Source organism: Scleropages formosus, chromosome 25 (genome assembly GCF_900964775.1).
Source record: "Scleropages formosus chromosome 25, fSclFor1.1, whole genome shotgun sequence".
In the NCBI taxonomy this organism is placed as follows: domain Eukaryota; kingdom Metazoa; phylum Chordata; class Actinopteri; order Osteoglossiformes; family Osteoglossidae; genus Scleropages; species Scleropages formosus.
Window position 1 is genome coordinate 17,233,233 of NC_041830.1, and position 21,655 is coordinate 17,254,887.

The following is a 21,655-nucleotide window of genomic DNA, read 5'->3' on the forward strand; positions in this document are numbered from 1 at the left end:
AAACAACAGGGATGCTGAGATGCGTTCCTCGCAGGAAGCCAATGCAGGTGGAAAATGTGAATTTGCGCTGAGAAATGACGCTACGGGATGAATGAAGAGTGAGCAGCGGAAAAGTGTCGTTTGCCTCTTTGTCCTGCCGTGCAGAACTGTGGATCCCGGGGGGGGGCAGCCTTTCCAGCAAACATCCCCATGAGCACCTGGTTCACATGGAACACTAGTGTTTCCAGTCACCAAAGAGCCCTGTGTGGTTTTGAGTGACTCGCTTCTAAATGAGCAATTAGTTATGCTAATTAACTTGGCTGACACACCTTCCTTCCTCACAAATGCAGAGCGGCTACGGACGATGTGAACCCCCCCGGCTGCGCTTGTACCCTCGGAAGCAGACCCCCCTGGATGCGAAGGACGGACACGGCGGCTCGTTTCGCAGTAGACGACACTCGGGCGGCGCGTCCTTATTGGCGGAAGCCTAGCGAAGGACGCCACACGCTCAGTGCGCTGAGCATCCTCGACTCCGCCCAGTAGCGCCAGTGACCATGACCCCTTGAAGCACTCTGCGGAAGACCCTCATCCGCCCCTCCCCCGCTGCCTTCCCACTGCCCACACGGGGGATGTCTACTGAACTGACCACATGTTTTGGACATCGAGACAGTTGTCACTCAGTTTCGGATCTTGTTCCAAAGGGTTCACGTCCTGCTTGGACCCTTTGCAGGTGGTGCCCCGATACCCTCCCCCCCAATACCCCCCCAATACCCCCCCATCGCCCCACAGACCCTGTTGCTCCAGGCTGTAAGTGTTTGGGGAACCCTACGATTGTGTCCTGTCTTGTCTCACTCTCTCGCTCGGCAAATGACTTGTTGAATAAGGAGCGGCGCGGCGGTCGGAAGAGGTGCCGTGGTCGTGACCCTGAAGCGACCGGGACAGGCGGAGGTGGGGCGAGGCCTTACGACCACGAGCCCTTGTGTTTTCGCAGGACGGCACCAAAGCGCTCCTCCCCACAAGTGAGAAATGTTGCATTTGTGAGATGCGAAGAGGGAGTGTGTCGCGGCACAGCCGAAACCCGCACACATCGGTGCCCGTGTTGCCCCGCCTCCTCCCCCCAGTCGCGGGCTCGGCGCTGTCCCCTTTAAGAAGCCCCTCCCGCCTCCGGAGCGGAGGGTGGGCGGACGCATTCCTGGAACAGCTGTCGAGGGAAGGGGGGGGGAAAAAAAAAAAAAAAAAAAAAAAAGAAAAAAGTCCAGCAGCGGACGGTTTCAAGTTCCCCGGCGGTGGGAGCGGTGCTGATTTGTGGCTCGCGCCGGAGATGTGAAAAGGGAGGACGCGCGCGCGGCGCCGTGGCTATGGAGATGCTGGTGTGTCTGTGTGGCGCTCGCGGCCGCCGCCTTTGACAGGTGAACTCCTGCGAGAGTCTCGAGCGTCGGGCGTCCAGCTTCCGGCCTCATGTACGGCAAGGGGAAGGGGGCGGCGGTGCCGTCCGACAGCCAGGCCCGCGAGAAGTGAGTGCGGCTCGCGGCAACGGCGGCGGCGGCGGCGGCGGCGGCTCGCGCGGCTCGAGCCTCGTGCCTCGTGCCGTGTCTCGCGTCTCGCGCTGCTCCCGTTCGCTCCGCCGTCGTTCTTCTTTTTGTTTCTGTGGACTTGTCGTCTGTTCTGTCAGTGTGTGTGTGTGTGTGTGTGTGTGTTTAGTGTTTCTTTCGTCTTCCTTTCTCGCTCTCGTGTGTGTTTTTTGTATAAGTTTTGTTTTGATCTGCCTGAGAGCTTGGGGAGTCCCAGTGAGTTCACTGCTGCCCTGTGTGTGTGTGTGTGTGTGTGTGTGTGTGTGGTGGGGGCGGCAGCAGCGATGCGATACATACACCGGACACGCGCCGCTCTCGCACCTGAGTCCGCGGGGCTGCTGCGCTGAGCTGCATGGGGGTCACTGTCTTAGGGTCTACCGGCGGGCCGCGTGTGGGGGTCAAAGGGCACCGTGAGGGGGGGCAGCGCGGAGTGTGTAAAGTCGGCAGTGGAGGTCGTGGTCGCTGTGACCTCATGTGACACCCTCTCTGTGCCTGTGTGTTAGAGCCACAGAGACTGACACTGGGATTGAAGCAGTTAAGAACATGAACTTCCAACCAGAAGGTTGCAGGTTCGAGTCCCCGATGAAGGTTCTTACCCCGAGTTACTCCAGTAAAGCTCCCTGTCGCGTACTAAAAGGGACAATCGGTGCAAGTGGCTGTGGAGGGAAGTAGCAGGTGAGCACCGATGACCGTGGTGATGATGATTTTGATGAAGACTTGGCTCTGATCAGCGCAGCGCTGCTCAAACCTCACAACATCCTGGTGACGGGGGTGCTGGTGTCATGGTGCGAGTGCCGCGTCCACGCGGGGTGTGTGTCGTCTCCGGGTGCGAGATCACCGTGCTTGTCTGTAGGCTCGGCCTGCTCTTCTGACCTGCAGGGGGCGCTATTGTTCCCCTTAGATGGGACCCCCCGTCGGACCCCCTGGAGCTCCCCCCGAGGGTGCCCGGCTTCAGACCCCGACAGGCAGTGCTTTGCAGGCCTGAGGGGGGTTCTGCGCTCGCCTTTGGTCGCGACACACGGCGCCCCCTGCAGGACCCCTGCCGACGGGCACCGTGCCGCACAGTGTAGCGCCGCTTCGCGTCCCGTTTGATCCGGTGCCTTTGTGTGTTTCCTGTCTTGGGTTCAGAGGCGTCTTTGACGGAGCCACCTGTTCACACACCTACGGGAGCAGCAGGGAGGGGACATCTGGGAGCCCCTCCTACTCTACTGTGTCGAACCCGGGTTCCTTGCGCTCCCCAAGTGCGGCAGGCATAGGCTGTGCGGGCAGATCTGTGGGTCTCGAACCCCGTCTGCTGTAATCTTGTCCCCATGGAGCTTAGCGGAAGGTTTGAGAGGCATGAAGCTGTGGTACTATGTTGTTACCCCGGTAACTTCCCGGAGCCTATCCTGGAAGTGTAGGCTGTGAGGCAGGTACGAGCTGGATGGGATGCCAGTCCATTGCAGGACAGTCTCTCTCTCTCACACACACACGCAGTGGGTGAATTAGAGCCACCAGATCCCCTGAAATGCATTTTCACTGTGGGAGGAAACCAGAGCACCTGGAGGAAACCAACACAAACATGGGGAAAACATGCAAACTTCCCAAATACTGAGCTGACTTCGAACTCGTGTTTGAGCCCCTGCCACCAGTGCTACCTGCTGTGCCACCGTGCTGCTCTGTGCATAAAAACGAATAAAAAGACACACAAAGGATGATTAAGGAAAGGCCGGTGGGTTTGTTATGACCGTCTTCATCTCGCACTTCCTGTTCCTGTCAGCTGACTGCGTACTTTGGACCGAGGGGTGGGGGACAACTTTCACAGCCTATTTGCTTTGACGTTCGGAAATCGGTCGTTCTGATGTAACTCTCAGAAATAATTTAGATATCGCTTTTAAAGCAAGATGTGTCCCAAGAGACGGGGAAAGGAAGCAGTGTTTTGCGCCCACTGGTTTATTTGCGAAGGTTGCATTGTGACCTCGTAATATTTTATTTATTTATTGATTTATTATTTATTTATTATGGATGATATAATAGTGGAACTTTGATTTACCCAGTAGTACAGCAGGGCAGTTTTTATTGTGTTCAGTCAGGAAAAGCTTGTTCAAGGCTGCTGTAAGTGGAGGTGGGATTTGAACCCAAGACCTTTGATTGGGAGATGAAAGCATTAACCGCTGTGCCACCTGCTGATTTTATAAACATTGGTGAAAACAGATTTATTTATTAAATAACTCCATTATTATCTGTGGAGAATGGGAGGGGGGGAATGAAGTGTTTGTGTGGTCACAGTGGTCCTCTCCATGGTGAACGGATGGTGAATGTCATCCTGCTGGACTGTGTGTGTGTGTGTGTGTGTGTGTGTGTGTGTGTGTGTGTGTGTGTGTGTGTTGAATGGCCTGTAGGAGCATGTCTGATGGTGACCGTGTACCCCGCTCTTCCAGGTTGGCGTTGTACGTATATGAGTACCTCCTCCATGTAGGAGCCCAGAAGTCTGCGCAGACCTTCCTGTCTGAGGTGAGTGACCGCTGCTGACCGCACGTCCGGTGCTCCATGCTGACCAGTCCTGCTGGGTAAATGATCTAGTAACGTGTCGTCGCTCACCTACCGACCGCTTCTCTGTCTGCTTCAGTTCTTGCTCTCACCGGGTCTTTTGTGGTTTGTTTACCATGCGTTGCCATGACTACAGTCGCTTCCTTTCGGTCTGCTGCTGGTCCTGCCTCCCCGGTCTCGATTTCCAGAACCGCAGACCCTCAGCTTCTGCAGCAGCAACTCTGTTTAGCCTCATACTTGCAGCATGTCTTCATATGGGGTAGAAATGCGGTAACTCCAGTGATGGGGAGGCGGGCAGGCAGCTCTGTGTCCTGATTGGCTGTCGGCTGCAAAACTTCAAGTTTAGAGAGAGTTGGGGTTGGAACACAGTACCTGGGCGATCGGGTGGATGGACGGATGGATGAACCAGCATCTTTGGAGGGACACCTCCAAAGCTCCTAGTCCTGCTGTTCTCTCACATTTCTGGGTTTGTCTGTTGGATCTTAGTGGCGTTTTTTTTTTTTTTTTTTGGCGGGCTGGTTGTGACGAACTGATCGACCGATCGATTAATCGATTGACGAATGTGCGGCACTTGCAGCCCTGGGAACGCGCAGGTTACTCGCGTTTCCTCCGTTTTCGCTGTCCGGCTTTCAGTTGCGGCTCAGCTCCGTTCCCACTGGTTGGAACCCCCCACCCCCGCTGTCCCCAGGGGTTCGCTCCCAGTTGCCACAGGTAGGGGGCGCACCGCACACGCATAAATATGTCGAAGAGTGCTGCGTGGGGGCTGCTTTCTCCCGAGCTCCTCTGTGGTTGGGGGATGGGGTGGGGGGGGGTGCGGTGAGACCCTCTGTCCGTCTGCACTGACTCGTCCCTCTTTCGTCGCTCGCAGATCCGATGGGAGAAGAACATCACGCTGGGGGAGCCCCCGGGATTCCTGCACTCCTGGTGGTGGTACGTATCTTGTCCAGTGGACAGGTGTGGGCAGGTGTGCGCTCGTTCGTGAGGCCGTGGCACAAGGACTGCGGTGCCACCGGCCCAACCCCCCTCCCCTGCCCCCCGGAAGGGGGGGGGGGGGGGGAACAAAAGGCACAGATGGTGAGGGAAGGCCCCCCAGGAGTGAACCCCCAGGCCACCCCCCACCCACACTTTTGTCCACTGGCTGCTCCTTTGTTCATGTGCCCCCCCAGATTAACTCTGTGCGTTCTAGCTCCCTTTGTGTGACGCGAGAACGTCCTGCCCCCACCGCCCGCGGTGTAATACCCCTCCTATCTCCTTGGGGATTTTCTGTTCGGGGGGCAGGGTGGAGTGTGTGTGTGTGTGTGAGTGTGTGTGAGAGAGAGAGAGAGCGTGGTGGGGCGGAGGGATCAACGGTGAGGTGTCACCAGGTCCGGTGGGACGGACGGAGGGAACCAGGTGGTCTGCAGGTGCACAAACACTTAGCGCAAACTGCTACCCGTGATCCTCTGGGTTGAACCTTGGCGGAGTCGACCCTCTGGCCCCTGATGCTTTAGGTGGATGATTTGTGTGTGTGTGTGTGTGTGTGTCGAGGAGTTGGGTTTTTGACTTCTTTTTCTGCCCACCCTTCCCCCACAATGAGGAGCTGTAGCCTCCGGTGCAGGCAGCTTCACAGGCCCCCGTCAAATCGATATTGTAAGAAGAGGGACAATTGGGTTTGGACCTGTTATAGGTACTTTGTTTCAGCACGGTCATTAATACCTTGTTCGGTGTAAACGTTGTGCTCCCGCAGCCCTGCACACACCGCTGTTGACTGAGCTCGTGTAATTGCTGCGGTCGTTGATGGGGAAGTCGCTGCTCTTACCTGGGGGCTCCAGGACTTTGACCCCTGGCTGACCCCTGCTGGAGCAGACCGGCAGTGTCATGTCCGACATGGCCTTTTCAGTTCAGGGACGTCCAGGAAGCTGCACTGCTCATCAGTGTAAAAATTTCTCCAAAGTGACGTATAACTCGGTAAACAAAGTGCATCAGCGAGAGGCAAAGAGCTTCAGATGCAGGGCCGTGGACACGCAACTTGTGTGTGTAGCACCACCAGGTTGTTGGTTCGCATCCCTCAAATAGCTCCTACGTAAGCAACGTTGAAATAGCAAATACGCAGATAATCGTAGCAGGTGGTGTTGGACTCGGTGTTGGAGCAGTCAGGAGATGTGAAGGAAAAATAACTCTCAATGAGATGGGTTTAAGACCCTTCTTTAACGCATGAGGGATTCAGCAGCTCTGAGGAACGTAGGCAGTTTGTTCCACCACGTTTGGGTCAAAATTAAAAACCAGCGAGCTTTCAGTTTTGGGAATCTCATAAACAGGACTGCCAAATATTTGAGATCTGCTTTGGGATTCTTGTTGACTACGAATTTACCTTGGGGTTCTTAAGGACAAGATTGGTTCTGTGCCCTAAAAACAAACAAGCCGCATGTTGTTGTTTACATCGCTGAGATCTTCCTTTTCCTCTCACTTCCTGTTGCAGTGTATTCTGGGACCTGTACTGTGCGGCTCCTGACCGGCGAGAGACGTGTGAACATTCCAGCGAGGCCAAGGCCTTCCACGACTACGTGAGTGACCGCTGTTGACCCCATTACCGATTGTTGGCTTCTTCCGGCACTTGCTGGTCTGGACCCGGAACGTTCTTGAGCAGGAAGCGGCTCGTTCCAGAGTGTAACACCAGGCTGCTGTGGGGTCCCGCTCGCGGTCCTGTTCTCGCCTGGTTCTGCTTCGGTTCCTGTAACGTTCCGCACGGATTTGTGCACCGACGGTCACTTTTACTTTGACCGACCTCCCCGCTCGCTTGGTTCCGGTCCCACACCTGTGTTACGCCGTTGCCCTTTGACCTCGGGTCATCGTCCAGTGCGGGCCTCGTGATGGAGAGGGCATCATGGTGCAAAGGGTCGCTAGCCTGCGTCCGCGATGGGTTTGAGTCGGTGACGACTTTACGCAAACTTTTGGAGTGTCGAAAACCCAAGTTTGCTGATCTCTGACCTCGTTGACCTCGGTACTCTCTGGATTGGCTGCTGTGCACTTGTGCAGCCGGTCACATGGAGGTGAAGCGGCTGTACGCGGCTCTACGCTCTGGATTATTTTTTCCTTTCGCGACCCGTTCGGGATCAGCCGGCGCTCCCTTCCCTAGGCCACGGAGGGGATCACCCGTGCGCGCGCGCGCCGGGTGCGGGTCGAGAACGACGGTTGGAGTGCGAGTGGCCGGCGGAAGGGCTTCCGACTACAGGCGGTGGAAACGAAACGGACCCGAGGGAGTAACCTGATGCACGCCTGAGGAGTACGCCTGGCTCTGCGACTCCTCCTCCGAGCTCCAGCTCCCACGGTGACGCAAGCAAAGCCAAAGCGGCATGTTTGGGAGGGTGCGAGGACCTGCCGGGCGATGCAGAGCGCAGGGGACTGTGCGCGTGTGCGTCTGCGTATCTGCGCGCCCTCCTGCCCTCTCTCCCTCCCTCCCTCCTTTCCTGGCTCGAGCTGCACCACAGCGGTCCCACCGCCCTCATGAGAATGACTTCGGCGGCGACGACTAATCTCCTAAATCCAGGGAACGGTTTGGCCGCAAATCAGGGATTTTGTGGGTTTGCGACCCTGGCGACGCTCCTGGGATGGCAGAGCCCGTCAGCCCCCCCCCACACACACACACAGACGCACCCCCACTCCCTCAGCACCGCTGCTGTGGTTTCGACGATGCGCTTCTCTCTCCTTTAACCGTCAGGTGCGGATTGTTGACATGCAAAGCGGTGAGAATCGGACCGAACGGAAGAGGACCGATGATGAAACCACCTGTAATGACTGGTTTTTTACCTTTTTCCCTTTATTTCCTTCCAGCGTAAAACGTTAGGAGTTGGTGTTGGAAAGACACGCGGATACTGTGGTAAACAGGTGTACTCTGGTAAAGTACTGGTTTGCGCCTTCCTCTGCCTGGAGCCATACAGTGGAGATGGCGGTGAAAGAGCTGCACTTTACGACCCGACGTTGCGGGTTCGAGGGACTTGAGATGCTGGACCGTCGACCGCGTCGCACCTCTTCGTCTTTCGGGAACTTGGAGTTTGGACTGAACCCGCAACCTCCTGGAGCAGCGGACACTCCTGTCCTTCCCCGCTCCACCTTGGCCCCCTTTGCTCCGGAAACGGTTTAGAAAGATGAAGACGACGACAGTTACGATGAACACGATGTGATGAACGATGAAGGATTCTTTTGGATGTGGGGAGTCTGTGATTGACACACATGGGTTTGGGGGGGGGGGGGGTCTGCTTGGCTGACCTGCTTTGGTTCTAATCCCACTAATCCCCCAGTGAGCCAGATTATGTCCCCCCCAGGCTGGCTTGTCGTCCCCTGTGCCGAAGCGGAGGGCGCGACAGTGACGTAAAGCCCCCTCGGAAGGCCCGTGTGTTCGCTTGCGCCCGTCACCGGCGGGGGTGCGCCGAGGCCTCGCCCCTGTCTTTGTCACGTTGAAGTGACGTCGCTTTATTTACCGTCTCCGCACTGGGGGGACAATTTGCGTTGGAAGTGTGTTCGTAACTCGTGTTGTTTATTTGTAACTCCAACGGGACCCGGACCCCTCAAGTCCAGAAAAAACAAGGTGTCTTGGTAAATAAAATGTGCTCATTTTATTCCATTGGCAGCTTTTGGAAATCTTTTTGAAAAATTGTAATTAAAAGTGAAAAATATATTCAAGTATTTTTATTTTTGCATCGGAGCAACGTTGAAACTAATTAAGAATAATTTGCCGAAGGAGTGAGACGCCTCGTGGGGAAGCTCCTGTAGTCCCTTCCAGCCCCTACCTGTGGACGGTGGAGTGTCGTGTGTGTGTGTGTGTGTGTGTGTGTGTGTGTGTGTGTGTGTGTGTGTGTGTGTGTGTGTGTGTGTGTGCGTGTGTGCTGGCGCCGGCGGGGGGGTCATTTCCCACGAGCTGACGGGCGACGGCTCTTCATGCAAAACATCCAGAATCGTTTCCATCAGGAGCCAAATTGCAGAAATTGCTGGAGACGGACTTCGCCATTAGAGGAATAACGAACTGGGGGGATGAGGATGGCGGGGGGGGGGGGGGGGGGGGTCTGTCTTCCTTCCCTCTTTGTCGCTCTTCTGCTGGGTCTGTGCATAAATCATTTCCTTTTCTGAATTAATGAGGTTCGGCTGCACCGAGGAGACCGACACACACACACGCAGGCGATGCCTCACAGGTCAGTCCTCAAAATTAGGCCTGGTCTCCATGGTAACGCAGCTGTGTATGTAAAACACTGCAGGGCTTCGGGGGCTGTTGGAGTGTGTTGTGAACCGCTGCAGTGCTCCTCTTTGTCGTTTTCCTCCATTGTTCACACGCGGACCTGAGAGGATGTGTGTGCGTGTTCAGGGACAGCTCTTAACCGTCCTCTCCATCTCCCTCGCACGCACGCACGCACGCACGCACATGTTCTCGCTCCCAGAGTCTCTTGCTGAATCACTTTGGCCCAGACTTCAGTAAACATCCCTGGAATCCGAATGCCGCCAGAACCTCTTCGCACCCCCACGCGCCCGTGAGCACAAGTGTGAAACGCAAACCTCCGGTGGGCGGTGGTCCATGTACCAGGGTACTGTCACTAGGGTACCGTGTGTGGTCATGTGACCTCTTCGTCACGCTGCTGTCTGTCCATCAATCCGTCCATCTGTCTAAGGGCTCTGTTGGGACGCGAGGGTTCAAAGCTGATTAGTGGGGGGGTTTTAATCTGCACACACCACACAGGGACTTCAGTTCTGCTGTGTCTCGGGTGGGCAGCTGAGAATAGCGGTTTTACGAATATTTAGATCAACTGTAGACGCATGTCAGTGACACGCGTAACTAACTGTCGTTGCTATACTCTCGAACCCGGGACCGGGACTGACCATTGGGGTTCTCCAGGGCCTGTCCTGCTCCACCTTGCTCAGTCAGTTTGACAGCCCATGGGTTCCCTGATCTAAGGGGGGTGCTGTTGGGCTCGTGTGTGTGTGTGTGTGTGAGTGAGAGAGTCACAGGCTGCTGCCTCCTTGTCGTGACCCAGGGATGTGTTTGGGGTCTCAGTTTTTAGCAGGTCCAAGTATGCATGGGGCCTTGTTGCTATGACGATGGCTTTCACCAGCTCCGTTCAGAGAGAGTCAGTGCGCAGTGAGCCCCCAGGATCCACCTGGACAGCGTCCTCTCAATGCATCTTGGGAAATACCCCCCCAGCATCGGTGGGAGTTTCCCTGCGTGCTTCTCTGCTGCTAATGAATTCACGTGGTCATGGGGGGGTCGTTGTGTGGAGCAGGGGACCTTTGTTCTCGTTGCCATGGCAATGCATCATGTGTACACTGAGATGCATGGGTCTGGTGCACGCATCTTCCTGCGTGTGTGACGGATGTGGTGAGGAAACGCAGGTCTTGTGGGGTCAACGCAGCTGCTGTGCTGGGGGCTCGAGACCACGGGCTCCTTTAAACGTCTCATCTCTCTCGCTCTCCCGCTCGGCCGCTCTGCCTCCCTGACCGACGCGTGATTGACAGCCTGAGGGTTTTAATGGGCACTGGAGAGGGAGAGTTGAGGTCTGAGTTGTCATGGCAACAGGGAGAATTAGGGGGTGTTGGGGGTGGGGTGGGGTGGGGGTGCTGCCGTACCTGATTGGTGTGGGTTCTCACCTCACCCTGCTCCCTGCAAAATGTGTGGTCCTTGTGTGATCCTGTCAGTGAGGTCTGTAGCTCGTGTGTGTGTGTGTGTGTGTGTGTGTGTGTGTGTCTGTGGGGAGTCAGGGCTCTATGTTGGTGTTACAGGGTTGTCAGTGTGGGAAGGGATGGGGGGGGATACCCTGAAGCATGAGTGTCCAGGCATCACATCATTCCCTGTTGCAGCTCTGATCTCTGATTCCTTGCTGTGGCCTTCTGGGAAGTGTGGTCCAGACTAAGGGTTAGTGTGTTCACCTCTGTTCTCTCTCTCTCTCTCTCCCTTTCCCCCCCACCTCGGCAGAGTGCGGCTGCTGCCCCCAGCCCGGTGATGGGCAACATGCCCCCCAGTGATGGCATGCCAGGGGGGCCCATGCCCCCTGGTTTCTTCCAGGTGAGAGGAGACTCACTTTGCAACTAAGGATGAACACGCAAGCACGCACACACGCACGCTCATCCATATGTGGGGTCTCTACAACGCAGAGCATCGCCATGCTGGACAATTCTGGCTTGGTGATGATCTCAGTACCCACTTGTTTCCACACACCCGCTGGTCCTGTCCCGTAATTCCCTGGTAGCGTGTTAGTGGAGGTGTGATGGCTAGTGCAGAGTGACAGCCCTGACCACCGCACCACCTGCTGGTCCAACTGCCACATCCCTCTGGGTTTCAGCGCCCTCTCTACTGTCTCTTTAAGATGGTACTCGGTGGTCATTGTGAACCACCTCCTGGGTTCGACTGCCGCGTTGCTTGTTTGTTTATCCCAGCAGTACTGACGTGTGTGCGGTTTGTCAGCGGCAGCACCGCTGCGGCGCGTCCTCCCCCTCCTCTTGTCATTTCTCCATTAGCGTTGTGCCGCTGCCCCCTGGTGGCGGGAGTAGGAAGCGCCACAGCTTTGAGTCCACTTTGGGGGGACCGTTTGGACCCTCAGCTGGGACGCGATGAACTTGCGAAAGTCCCCAGTCGGCGCTCCCAGTGTGCGGTGACCTCGGAGCCGACCGTACCGCGGTTCTGCGGTCGGACAGCGAGGGCGGGGGGCAAGGCGCCTCTTTTTTCCTCCCTGTATTACCATACATTTAAAATGAACTTCTTGGACGCTTTTCTCCAAAGTGGTTTAACGGGGTGAGGTTCGAACACCTCACTGCAAACTTACACTGCTTTACCGCTTCGTGCAGCTGGCTAACTTTTAGCGCGTAAACAAGTGCCTTGACTCGGGTGCTGGAGCAGGAGGTGGGATTTGAACCCGGGACCTTAGGGTGGAGGGTGACGCTCTTGCCGCACGCTGGGAATGTCACAGCTGTTTCTCTTGGAGCGGCGGGGCTCTTGTTTTTTACAGTCTCTCCTCTCTCAAAGGGGCCCCCCGGATCGCAGCCGTCCCCCCACGCGCAGCCCCCCCCTCACAATCCCAGCAACCCCATGCTGGGGCCCCATAACCAGGTAACTTAGGAACTAAGAGCAGGAACTAGTTTTTGATGGGGGCCCCCCCCCCCCCCCATTTAGTGCTCTTTCATAAGGTACTTTGTGGTATTTTTTACTGCTCTGGCTCCCCCTACTGGCACTGCATTCTTATGTCTCACAGATGAGGCTGGTTTACCCCAGTATTGGGTGTGTTGCCAGAGTATTTTTATTTAGTAAACTGGCTTAAAGTATTATTGCTGTGTTTAATGGGTAAGGTCATGTGAGGTCGCGGCGTGAAGAGGTCTTTACCGTGTTTCCCGTCTGCCTGTCTGTCCACCTGCAGCCCTTCATGTCTCCGAGGTACCCGGGTGGGCCTCGTGCATCACTCCGCATGCCAAACCAGGTAAGAAAGCCCATTCCAAGGCTTCGTTTACACTCTTTCGATGTTGGGACTCGTGTGTGTGTGTGTGTGTGTGTGTGTGTGTGAGAGAGAATAATCTCGCCTCTCCACTTGCAGCCCCCAGTTGGTGTTCCGGGGTCCCAGCCGCTCTTGCCAAACAGCTTGGACCCGACGAGGCCCCAGGGTATGCTGTGGGGGAGGCCCAGTGAGATGGGGTGTGGGGGTGACTTTACCATGGTATTCTCTTGGATCCATTGTCTTGCCTCTTGCGGTGCACTGATGCCCTCTTCCTCTCGCAGGACACCCCAACATGGGCGGCCCAATGCGGATGAACCCACCGCGGGGCATGGGGGGCATGGGGCCCCAGGTAAGTGTGCCCCCCCCATCGCCACACCCACATCGCACCCCCTATGGCCAAACAGCCCACTGTGTGTCACATGACGACTCCCGTCCACTGTCTCGCCCGCTAAACGTACCGCTGTCTCTGGTTTTGTCCCTGAACCGCTTTGTGTGTGTGCGTGCGTCCGTCCGTCCGTCCGTCTCCATGTCCTCTCTCTGTAGAACTATGGCGGGATGCGGCCCCCTCCCAACTCGCTGGGCGGTCCAGGAATGCCAGGGATGAACATGTGAGTGTGTCCTGCCCCAGGACAGCCTTTGTGTGTATCTGCTCCCGCTCCAGTGGGTGGAGCCTCACTTCTCCGTCTTTCCTCTAGGGGTCCCGGTGGACGGGGTCCCTGGCCGAACCCGAACGCTAACTCGGTACGTACGTGCGTGCGTCCGCGTGTCTTGTGTCTGTCCGTCTGCGATGCGAGGACCGACCGACTGACTGTGTGCTGTCCCCACCCCCAGCAGATAGCGTACTCCTCCTCGTCTCCAGGCAACTACGTGGTGAGTGTCATCATCTTCTCCTTGTAAACCCAGCGCAGGACACGGTGCGCCTGCCGTCGGTTGGTCTTTACGTGGACGGGGTGGGACGGGGGACCGTTTGTAATTGGTTCCGTCCGCACGTCCGAAGTCGCGTTCGGTAAAGCTTCGGAACGCCGACTGCGCTCGTCTTATTGATCACCGACACCGAGGAACAGCGGACGGGAGCTGCGGACACCCTGGAAGGGAGCCGAACTGAGACGTTGCCACATTGCTGTTCTCTGTTGCCATCTACTGGCTTGGAGGGTAAACGCAGCTCACCTTGCCGTGCGACAGGCGTCAGGAAAAAGAAGCTGCGGTCAGAAACGAACAGAGGGCGCGCACGTGTGTGTGTGTGTGTGTGTTCACAATGCGCATTCTGACCGATGGGTCTGTGTGTAATACAAGCGAGAAGGTCCCGATGAGCCGTGTCCTGGGGACGAGACTCGCTCGGAACCGGAAACCTCACGTCGGCCCAGTTCCTATCTGCGTTTTTCCGTCGGAGCTCATTGCTCTTAAATGTCAGGTGTCTGGTCTCTATGCAGATTGAGGGGGCGGAGCCAACGGACACGCTCTGCACGAGCTGCTGCTGTACGGCGCCTCTCACCGCGTTCTTTCTCCGTCTCTCCGTTTAGGGTCCTCCGGGCGGGGGGGGTCCACCGGGAACTCCCATCATGCCCAGCCCGGGAGGTGCGTCACTTGAGCCGAACCCTCCCGCTGATGGCTGCGTGCGTGCGTGCGTGAGCGAGCGAGCGAGTGAGGGAAATGCACTTTTGTTGTGAGCAGTATGTTGCTGTGCAGAAATACCACAAATACTTCTTCGTTTCTTTTCTCCAAAGCGACTTTTGGTAAATTATTTACGCCGATTTACCCGTTTGTACTGTGTCACTTCGGAGTAAGTGCCTTGACTGAGTCCTGCAGCAGGAGTGGCGTTCGAACCCGGGTCTGTCACGTGCAAGGGAGCGGCTCTCGCCGCTGTGCCCCTGCGTAAAGAGCGGTGTAAAATGACAGTAAACAGCCTGCTTTTGGTCAAACTTCTCCTCCATCTCCCTCCAGACTCGACGAACTCCAGCGAGAACATCTACACCATGATGAACCCCATCGGCCCGGGGGGCAACAGACCCAACGTGAGCTGGACTCTGTAGCGTCTTTCCCACGTGTGTGTGTGTGTGTGTGTGTGAGAGAGAGAGAGAATTAACCGTGTGTGTGTTGCAGTTCCCCATGGGACCCGGTCCCGACGGTCCGATAGGAGGGATGGCCGGGATGGAGCCGCACCACATGAACGGGTCGTTAGGTGAGGAAGACCGAGTGTCACGCTGTGTGTCTCTCAGAGGGAATAAACAACCCACATTTTATCCTGAATTGTTTGTCAGTTCAGCCCTTCTGCAGCAGGGGGCGTAGTGCTTAGAGCTCCACTCGAAGGATCCGGCTGTACTGCTCTGAACTGAGAGTTTTAAAAAAAAAAAAAAAAAAAAAACCCCTGCTGTGTAAGCGGGTGTATGGTAGTGTAGAGTTTAGGCCTGCTAGGTTCGAATCCCACCTCCAGCTGTAGTACCCTTGAACAAGGTACTTACTGTTGAATTGGTCCGGTAAAATTACCGAGCTGTGAGAGCAGCGAGGGACACTTTGTCACGGCGCTTCTCCGTCCGCAGGTTCGGGGGACATGGACGGGCTGCCCAAGGTGAGGCGGCAATTCCTCTCACTGTGTCTCGCAGGGTGTAGAGCTGTGTGTGTGTGTGAGGTGTGTCTGACGCACTGACCCCCCCCCACCGACGACAGAACTCTCCCAATAACATGGCGGGGATGAACAACCCCCCCGGGACGCCGCGGGACGACGGCGAGATGGGCGGCAACTTCCTGAACCCATTCCAAAGTGAAAGTGTGAGTACCCCTCAAACCCTCCCTACCCTACCCCTCCCCTCCCCTCCCCTCCCCCCCCACTCCACCCCACCCCCCTCAACAGCTTCCATGTGGCCCTTGGGGGGGGGGGAAGGGGCGGTCTGCATCAGGTAGGGTCCCCCTCCCCCCCCCGCCGGCCCTTTCCCAGGGGGCCGAGCGCTGCGCCGCCTGCAGGTTTCCGTTTGGACGATTGGTACGAGTTTCCCTTTCATCTCTTCCCCCCCCCTCTCTCTCTTCGCAGTACTCCCCCAACATGACGATGAGTGTGTGATTTCTTCACTTTATTTTATTCCTTTCATTTTCTTTTCTTTTTGTTTTGTGTTTTTTTTATTTTGTTTTCCTTTTTTTAATTTCCCAACCCACCACTCCCCCCCCCCCCCCCTCCCCGGTCCTGCGCCTCACACTCCCACTTCCTCCTCGAACCCGCGTCACTCCGCCGGCTCCCCCGGCCCCCTGCCGTACCCTCGGACGTGTTGCGCAGCCCCCCGGACTGCCTGCGGATCGCGGTGCCCCCCGGCGCAAGCCCTCCCATCCCGGAGCGTGCAAAATGGGCGGCGGCGGCAGCGGCGGGGGCGGGGGCAGGAAGCCGTCGCAGAGGCAAAGGAAGAGCTTCCTGTCCGAGTCGCCGTGCCTCCCCGGCTTCTTGACGGGCCCCGGGCAGTGAGAGCTGTGAAGAAGCTCCTTCCTCCTCCTCCCACGTTTAGCGAGAGGGACTCGCGTGTCTAACGGCGGCCGCCCGGCTCTGTATGTATCGTACCGTGTTTTACTGTCTGTGCTCATAATGGTCGGCTTTCGTTCCTTGGACTCCGGGTTGGACACCTTAAGGACGCGTCCCCGTTGGGCATCGCTCGTGGGACAAGCACGGCGGCCTGGCAAGTGCCCCCCCCCCTTTTCCTTTAATTTTTTAATTGTAACGAACCTTTTAAAAGCACCCCCACCCCAGATAAACTATAAATAGCACATGGGCGTGACCCGAAAGTACAGCGATTTACAGTAAAAGTGCTTCCTTTAAAGTGAAGCCACACCCCCCACACACACACACACACACACACACACTTCACTCACTGCACTCTTGGTCGCCCACTCCGGGCTCACCCCTCGCTCACTGATCTCGCTCCCAGGGTTTCACTGAACTGCTGTGGAGTTGTTGCACACCAACTTCCCCCCTTACCGTGGTAAAAGCAACTTAGTGCCCAGCCCCCCTGAGCAGATCCGCACCGATGGGCCACTGGGTGCACTTCCTCCCGCGGTGCTTCTCTCACTTGTCTCTGAGTGTTTGAGGTGAACTCGCTGTCCTGTACCCCGTTGGGGAAAGCGGTACCTGTGTAAATACTGTAGTATAAACCTCATGGAGACGGATGCCCTTCCTGCAGTCTCCACCCGGGGGCGCTGTAACTTGTTCCACTTTGCTACTTTTCCCGCACCGTCGCTGTGTCTGTCGTCCGTCTCTGAGCTCGCGAGGGGGTCCGTGACCCGGGGGTCCGGAGAGAAGACGGTCGTCGGGGCCGTCGGCCGATCGGCCGCTGCTGTCGCGGGCCCGGCCGACGGGGAAGGTTCTGGGGCTCGACGCGTCTCGGTCCTTCGGGTGGAAACCCGCGTCGAGACGCAAGATGTGCCGCTCGCTGAAGAGAGAGACTCCGTCACTGCCGCATTCCTCTGCGGTCCCTCTGAAACGGTCGCCGCGGCGCTCCTGGCCACTCCCTCGCTCGGCTGCTCGCCGCCGTGGCTCCACCCGCCAACGTCTCCGGGGCAACGCCGACCGACAGCGGAGCCCACCTATCGGAGCAAGCGGATTCCGCGATGGGATCGGTTGGGTCGGGAACAATCGGGGGCGCCGTCGAGGTGCAAACCCCCCCCCCCCCCCGCCGCCGCGAGGTCGCATGACCCCGTTCCTGTGTTTCGTGTCCAGCCTGGAGGGATTGTGTAAATACTGTACATGCATTTTGATATCATTGTCATGTTTTGATATCCAGCTCACAGCAACCAGTTCTGGGTTGGGAGGAACAAGCGTGTGTGTGCGCGCGCGCTTTTATTTCACTGTTGTAAAAATAATAAAGTATGATGCCCATGGATGACGCTGGGTCACGATGAATATTCTCTCAAACGGCTGCGTTACACACCTTCGACATTTTTATACTAAGGCATAAAAGGGGTGTGTGTGTGTGTGTGTGTGTGTGTGTGTGTGTGTGTGTGTGGACAGTGGGGGGGGTCTCTCTGAGTCCGGTGGCTCATGTGTGCTCCTTCGCTATGCCCATGTTTGCTGTAAAGGGGCGGAGCTCTGCAGACTGAACTAGAACGGTGGCGACACGTCACACTTTTTAATATGAAGGACTTTTATCTATTTAAAACAAAACGGGGGGAGGGGGGTGTCTCCTGTGTACAGATCTGAGTCTCACTACCACCCCCCACCCCCAAGTGCTGCGATGCTCTCCTGGTGCTTCCTCTATCTGTGATGTGTAACACTGTACCACTAGGAGGCGCTGCTGGGGGGGAGGCCAGGGTTCGAGAGACGCTGTCGCAGGGACTCGAGGGTCTCGTGTCCCTAATAGACGTCCTTTCTACGGTCCTTTATATTGTAAACGTTCTTTAGCCATGAGAAGTTGCTTAAGAAGTGAAAAGCTGCATCAGTAACGAATGTCACTTTTTGTTGTCGCTCCTCTCGTGTCCCTTTACCATGGATACATATTTAAAGTGAAATAAAAAGAATGACGTCTATTTCAAAACATTCCGGTTTGTTCGACTCCACGTAAACACATTTACACTGTAATAACCTGACACTGATTTTTCCATTCATACAGCACAGTAATTTTTACTGTGTTACTCACGTCATTGCAAGTACCTTCATCAAGGGGACTACAGCAGGAGATGGGATTCAAACCCCAGTCCGGGTGTCAGACAAAGACTGCTGCTACGTTCTTTATAATATTTATCGTATTGGTGTCGGAACGGTCAGCGAACACATGCGCGTTCCGAGAGTTCCTGTGGCGAGATGGTTCGCGCTCCAGCGGGGGTGTCACCTTTGGGCCGGGGCCTGGCTCCGCCCACCTCGCCGGGGGAGCCAGGGTACCCTCGCGACGGCTTCCCGAGCTCTGAAGGTTCCTAGCCGAGCCACGTCGGCAGGAGTCGCGGCGACTGTGCTTTGACCTGCTCCCGGGTTCTCGTGGTATCCGTGTCCGTGGAAACGGAAGATGCTGATGCTGATGGGCGGAGTGACGTCACTGCAGCGATGGCGCGGATCGTGAATCGTTTACACGGCGGTTATGAAACTTGGAAACCGTTTGTAACGGGAGGCGCTCGGTGTCGAACCCGCGGTCCCCTTCCCCGTGTGACGTGCTCCTCTGCTCCCCCCCCCGCTCCAGCTGCACCGAGCTGCTGCGCAGCCTCCTGCCGCGATCCCCCCCCACCTGCGCCAGAGAGGCGGGGCTCACGGGGAGGGGCGGCAGGAAGCCGGCCCTGGCGGGGGACCGGACCCTCCGCCTGACGCCGGGGTCGGGCGCAAGGGATGTCCCGGCGGGGGCTTCGCCGGAAACGGGGGCTCGGCACGCCAGGGGGGCCCGCGGGGACAGCTGCTGCACCAGGGGCTGGTCCTGCACGGTGGGGAGGGTGTTCCTGCGGGCCAGCAGAAGGGGCTTGTCGGAGGGGGGTGGTCTCTCCGAGGGAGGTCTCGGAGGCGGCTTTCCCTGCCGCAGCCGCGTCTCGGCCCCCTCGTTGCCTCCCAACGAGTGGAGGGACCACCTGCGGCCGACGCCGTGAGCGGGCCGACCCGGCGACAGGAACCGCCTCTCCTCGGCGGCGGCGTCCCGCCACTCCGGCTCCTGGAGGGCCAGGAAGGGTTCGGAGCGGAGGCGAACGCCGCGGGAGCGGTCCCCCCCAGGGCCTGGCTCCTCCCCCTTTTCGGCGCCTCGGAAGTCGAAAACGCCGCCGGTGTCGGAGCCGGGCGAACCCGTCTTCAGCTCGATCTCCGAGGGCGACATGCAGGCGACGGGCGAGGAGTGCGGAGAGGGCGGCACGTTAAGGTAGCGCCGGGTGACGGATCCGCCCCCCGCCGTGAGCTCTGTGGCGATGATGATGATGTCGCGGCCCTTCTGCCTGCAGGCGTCCAGCAACACCTGCAGCGTGTCCTGGTCGCGGGCGTTAATGGCGTAGACCAGCGAGGACGCCCCCCCGTAGTCCTCCAAGCTGGGGTCGGCTCCGGCCGCGATGAGGGCGGCGGCCACCTCCGGCCCCGCCCTCCCCATGCAGGCGTACATGAGGGCGGTGCGGCCCGCCTTGTCCTGGCTGTTGGGGTCCGCCTGGTTCTCCAGCAGGTACTGGAGGAGCCTGAGGGAGGGGCCGCCCCCCTGCTGACCCCCCAGGGCCTTGCAGGCCGCCAGCAGGGGGGTCTCCCCTCTCTGGTTCCGCTCGTTGATCTGGGCTCCGCCCTCCACTAGCAGGCGCACCAGGCGGAACTTGCCCAGGTGTGCGGCGCCGATGAGCGGGCTGCCGTCGGCCAGGTAGTCCTGTGCCTCCCCCATCCCCCCCCCCCCCCCGACGTCTTCCTGGAGAGCAGCAGGTGTCCAGCAGGAACTCAGCTTCACCTTTCACTCTGAAATAAGAGTTTTGCTCATTTTTCCAGTCCGTTTACCATGTTTAAGGTCTCTTACTGTAAATACCTGAGCTCAGCTGGGGGTCTTTTCTGGATCTCCTGAGCTGATATTCACCCCCCCCCCCCCCCCCCCCCCACACACACACACACACACACACAGACCTTTGTCTCCATCTTGCTGGGAACCATCACCTCCAGGTGTGTCCGAACTTGTGAATGGCTTTGAATGTGAAACACTGAGTTTGAAGACACGGGGGGTGTGGGGGCGGGGGGGGTACAAAGGCCAAGAGCCCTTTTGAAGGGGCAGCAGGGGCTTTGAAACCCCCTTGTGTGTGTGGGACCACAGCCTAGGATGAAAGGCAACTGGGGAGCAGCTCTCACTGATATTCACCTGGGGGCAGAGGATGCTGACCCCCCCCCACCCACAATGACCTGGCACTGAGAGGTCGCGGTGATACACAACGTAAACCGGTCAGCTTCAACCGCGGAGCCGGGAGAGCCGATACCCTGGGTGGGCGGAGCCAGGAAGCGCCGTAACGGATCTCCTCGGCGACACCGTAGACGCACACCTGCTACCTGCACAGGTAATTATTCATTGCAGGTCCTCAGATGTGTCGCAAAGTAGCACGCGGTGACCGCTGTGGTGAGCGTGTGTGCGTGTGGGATTGCGCTCAGTGATCTCACCCCGTCTCCAGGAATCTCCACAGGTGTCCAGCTTCATAGATTTATTAAAACTGTCCTTTTCCTCCTCTGCCTCTCAACCACCAATGAAACAGATCAATGTTCTCTTTACTGCCCCTTTTCACCGTGTTTTCGCCAAATTACGGCCCCCGTGCAGCTCAAAGGGTACAAGGTGCGGCGACAACGATGGTCTCACCCGAATGCTGCTCGTCCCTGCGGACCCTCACCCGCCGGACGAGCCCGGAGCGCGTCCTGGCACCGGCGTCCCGGCGCTCTCGTTCCGGACCTCCGATCGGGATCCTCTGGACCCGTGCGTCTCCGCCAGCGCCTCTGCTCCCGGTCCCCCGTGTCCCCGTGCGGGTCCTGCTTCCCGCTGGACGCACGTCCCCTGCTTTTTGCGCAGCTCAGCAAAGCACTTTGCTCAGCTGTGTGTCGGATGGCGACACGGTAACGCGCTACAGGTGTGCGGTGTGAGTGAGAGGCCGGGAGCGAGAGAGAAAGGGGGGAGGGAGCTGTGCGTGTGCGTGTGTGTGTGTGTGTGTGCGTGTGTGTGCGTGTGTGCAGGGCCCAGCGACGTGCTGCGAGCAGTTTGCGCTCAGCAGGTTGAAACCAGCGGGGATGTGAACTTTCACAGCTTTGCTTACATTCACTGCGTTTTTTACCCCAGACTCACCTCTGCATCTGAGAGCTTCGCCGTGGGGGTCGAGGGGGAGCCGAGCACCTTGAGCAGAGGCGGTTCGGCACCTTTCTTCGGAACCTCCAAGGGGCCGGATGAAGAGAAGCGAGTTGGCGGTCACTGGAGGACGGATGCGCCGCACGCAATCTGACCGCCAGGGGGGGCGGCGGCTCACGGGAAGCTCAAAACTCGGCTGTCGCGTCACTTTTTTTAGTAGCGCAAACAGTCAAGGCTGGCGAGCGGTGCTGCCGTGTGTCGCGCTGTTGCCGCGGAGACCCTTCGGCGAGACGTCACACGCGTAGGGCCGCAAGCACGTCCCGTTCTTTTCACGTAACGATCGCGTTCCTGCTCGCTGGAACTGACACCGCTGTGGATGCGGGTTCCGCTCGCGGTAGAGGAGGCCAGG

The 21,655-nt window shown here is 57.8% G+C and overlaps 2 protein-coding genes across 5 annotated transcripts; one reads left to right on the forward strand and one right to left on the reverse strand.

The window, feature by feature from the left end:
- Positions 1-1,245: 1,245 nt before the first annotated feature.
- On the forward strand, positions 1,246-17,970 carry LOC108921417 (single-stranded DNA-binding protein 3). 4 transcript variants are annotated; one of them, XM_029249056.1, is made up of 18 exons: positions 1,246-1,493; positions 3,971-4,043; positions 4,948-5,009; positions 6,538-6,622; positions 11,014-11,103; positions 12,061-12,144; positions 12,449-12,508; positions 12,623-12,689; positions 12,805-12,872; positions 13,067-13,131; positions 13,219-13,264; positions 13,355-13,393; positions 14,044-14,098; positions 14,465-14,535; positions 14,624-14,702; positions 15,061-15,089; positions 15,188-15,289; positions 15,549-17,969. In XM_029249056.1, the coding sequence occupies exons 1-18, from the start codon at positions 1,438-1,440 to the stop codon at positions 15,576-15,578; spliced, it is 1,161 nt and encodes a 386-aa protein (XP_029104889.1). In that variant the 5' UTR covers positions 1,246-1,437; the 3' UTR covers positions 15,579-17,969. The 4 variants fall into 4 exon arrangements, with proteins under 4 accessions (XP_029104889.1, XP_029104890.1, XP_029104891.1 ...); XM_029249057.1 differs by having other exon boundaries at positions 13,358-13,393; XM_029249058.1 differs by lacking the exon at positions 12,061-12,144 and having other exon boundaries at positions 15,549-17,970.
- A 552-nt stretch (positions 17,971-18,522) lies between these two features.
- On the reverse strand, positions 18,523-19,821 carry LOC114909460 (ankyrin repeat domain-containing protein 34C). Its single transcript, XM_029248992.1, has one exon. It carries the CDS (start codon positions 19,819-19,821, stop codon positions 18,523-18,525), a length of 1,299 nt encoding a protein of 432 aa, XP_029104825.1.
- Positions 19,822-21,655: the final 1,834 nt, after the last annotated feature.

Bases quoted from the DNA above. Each gene is read 5' to 3' on its own strand.
- LOC108921417 (XM_029249056.1), top strand. From the start codon at position 1,438: ATGTACGGCAAGGGGAAGGGGGCGGCGGTGCCGTCCGACAGCCAGGCC. The intron at 5,010-6,537 runs GTACGTATCTTG...TTCCTGTTGCAG, and splicing joins TTCCTGCACTCCTGGTGGTG to TGTATTCTGGGACCTGTACT. The intron at 12,690-12,804 runs GTATGCTGTGGG...TTCCTCTCGCAG, and splicing joins GGACCCGACGAGGCCCCAGG to GACACCCCAACATGGGCGGC.
- LOC114909460 (XM_029248992.1), bottom strand. From the start codon at position 19,821: ATGGGGGAGGCACAGGACTACCTGGCCGACGGCAGCCCGCTCATCGGC.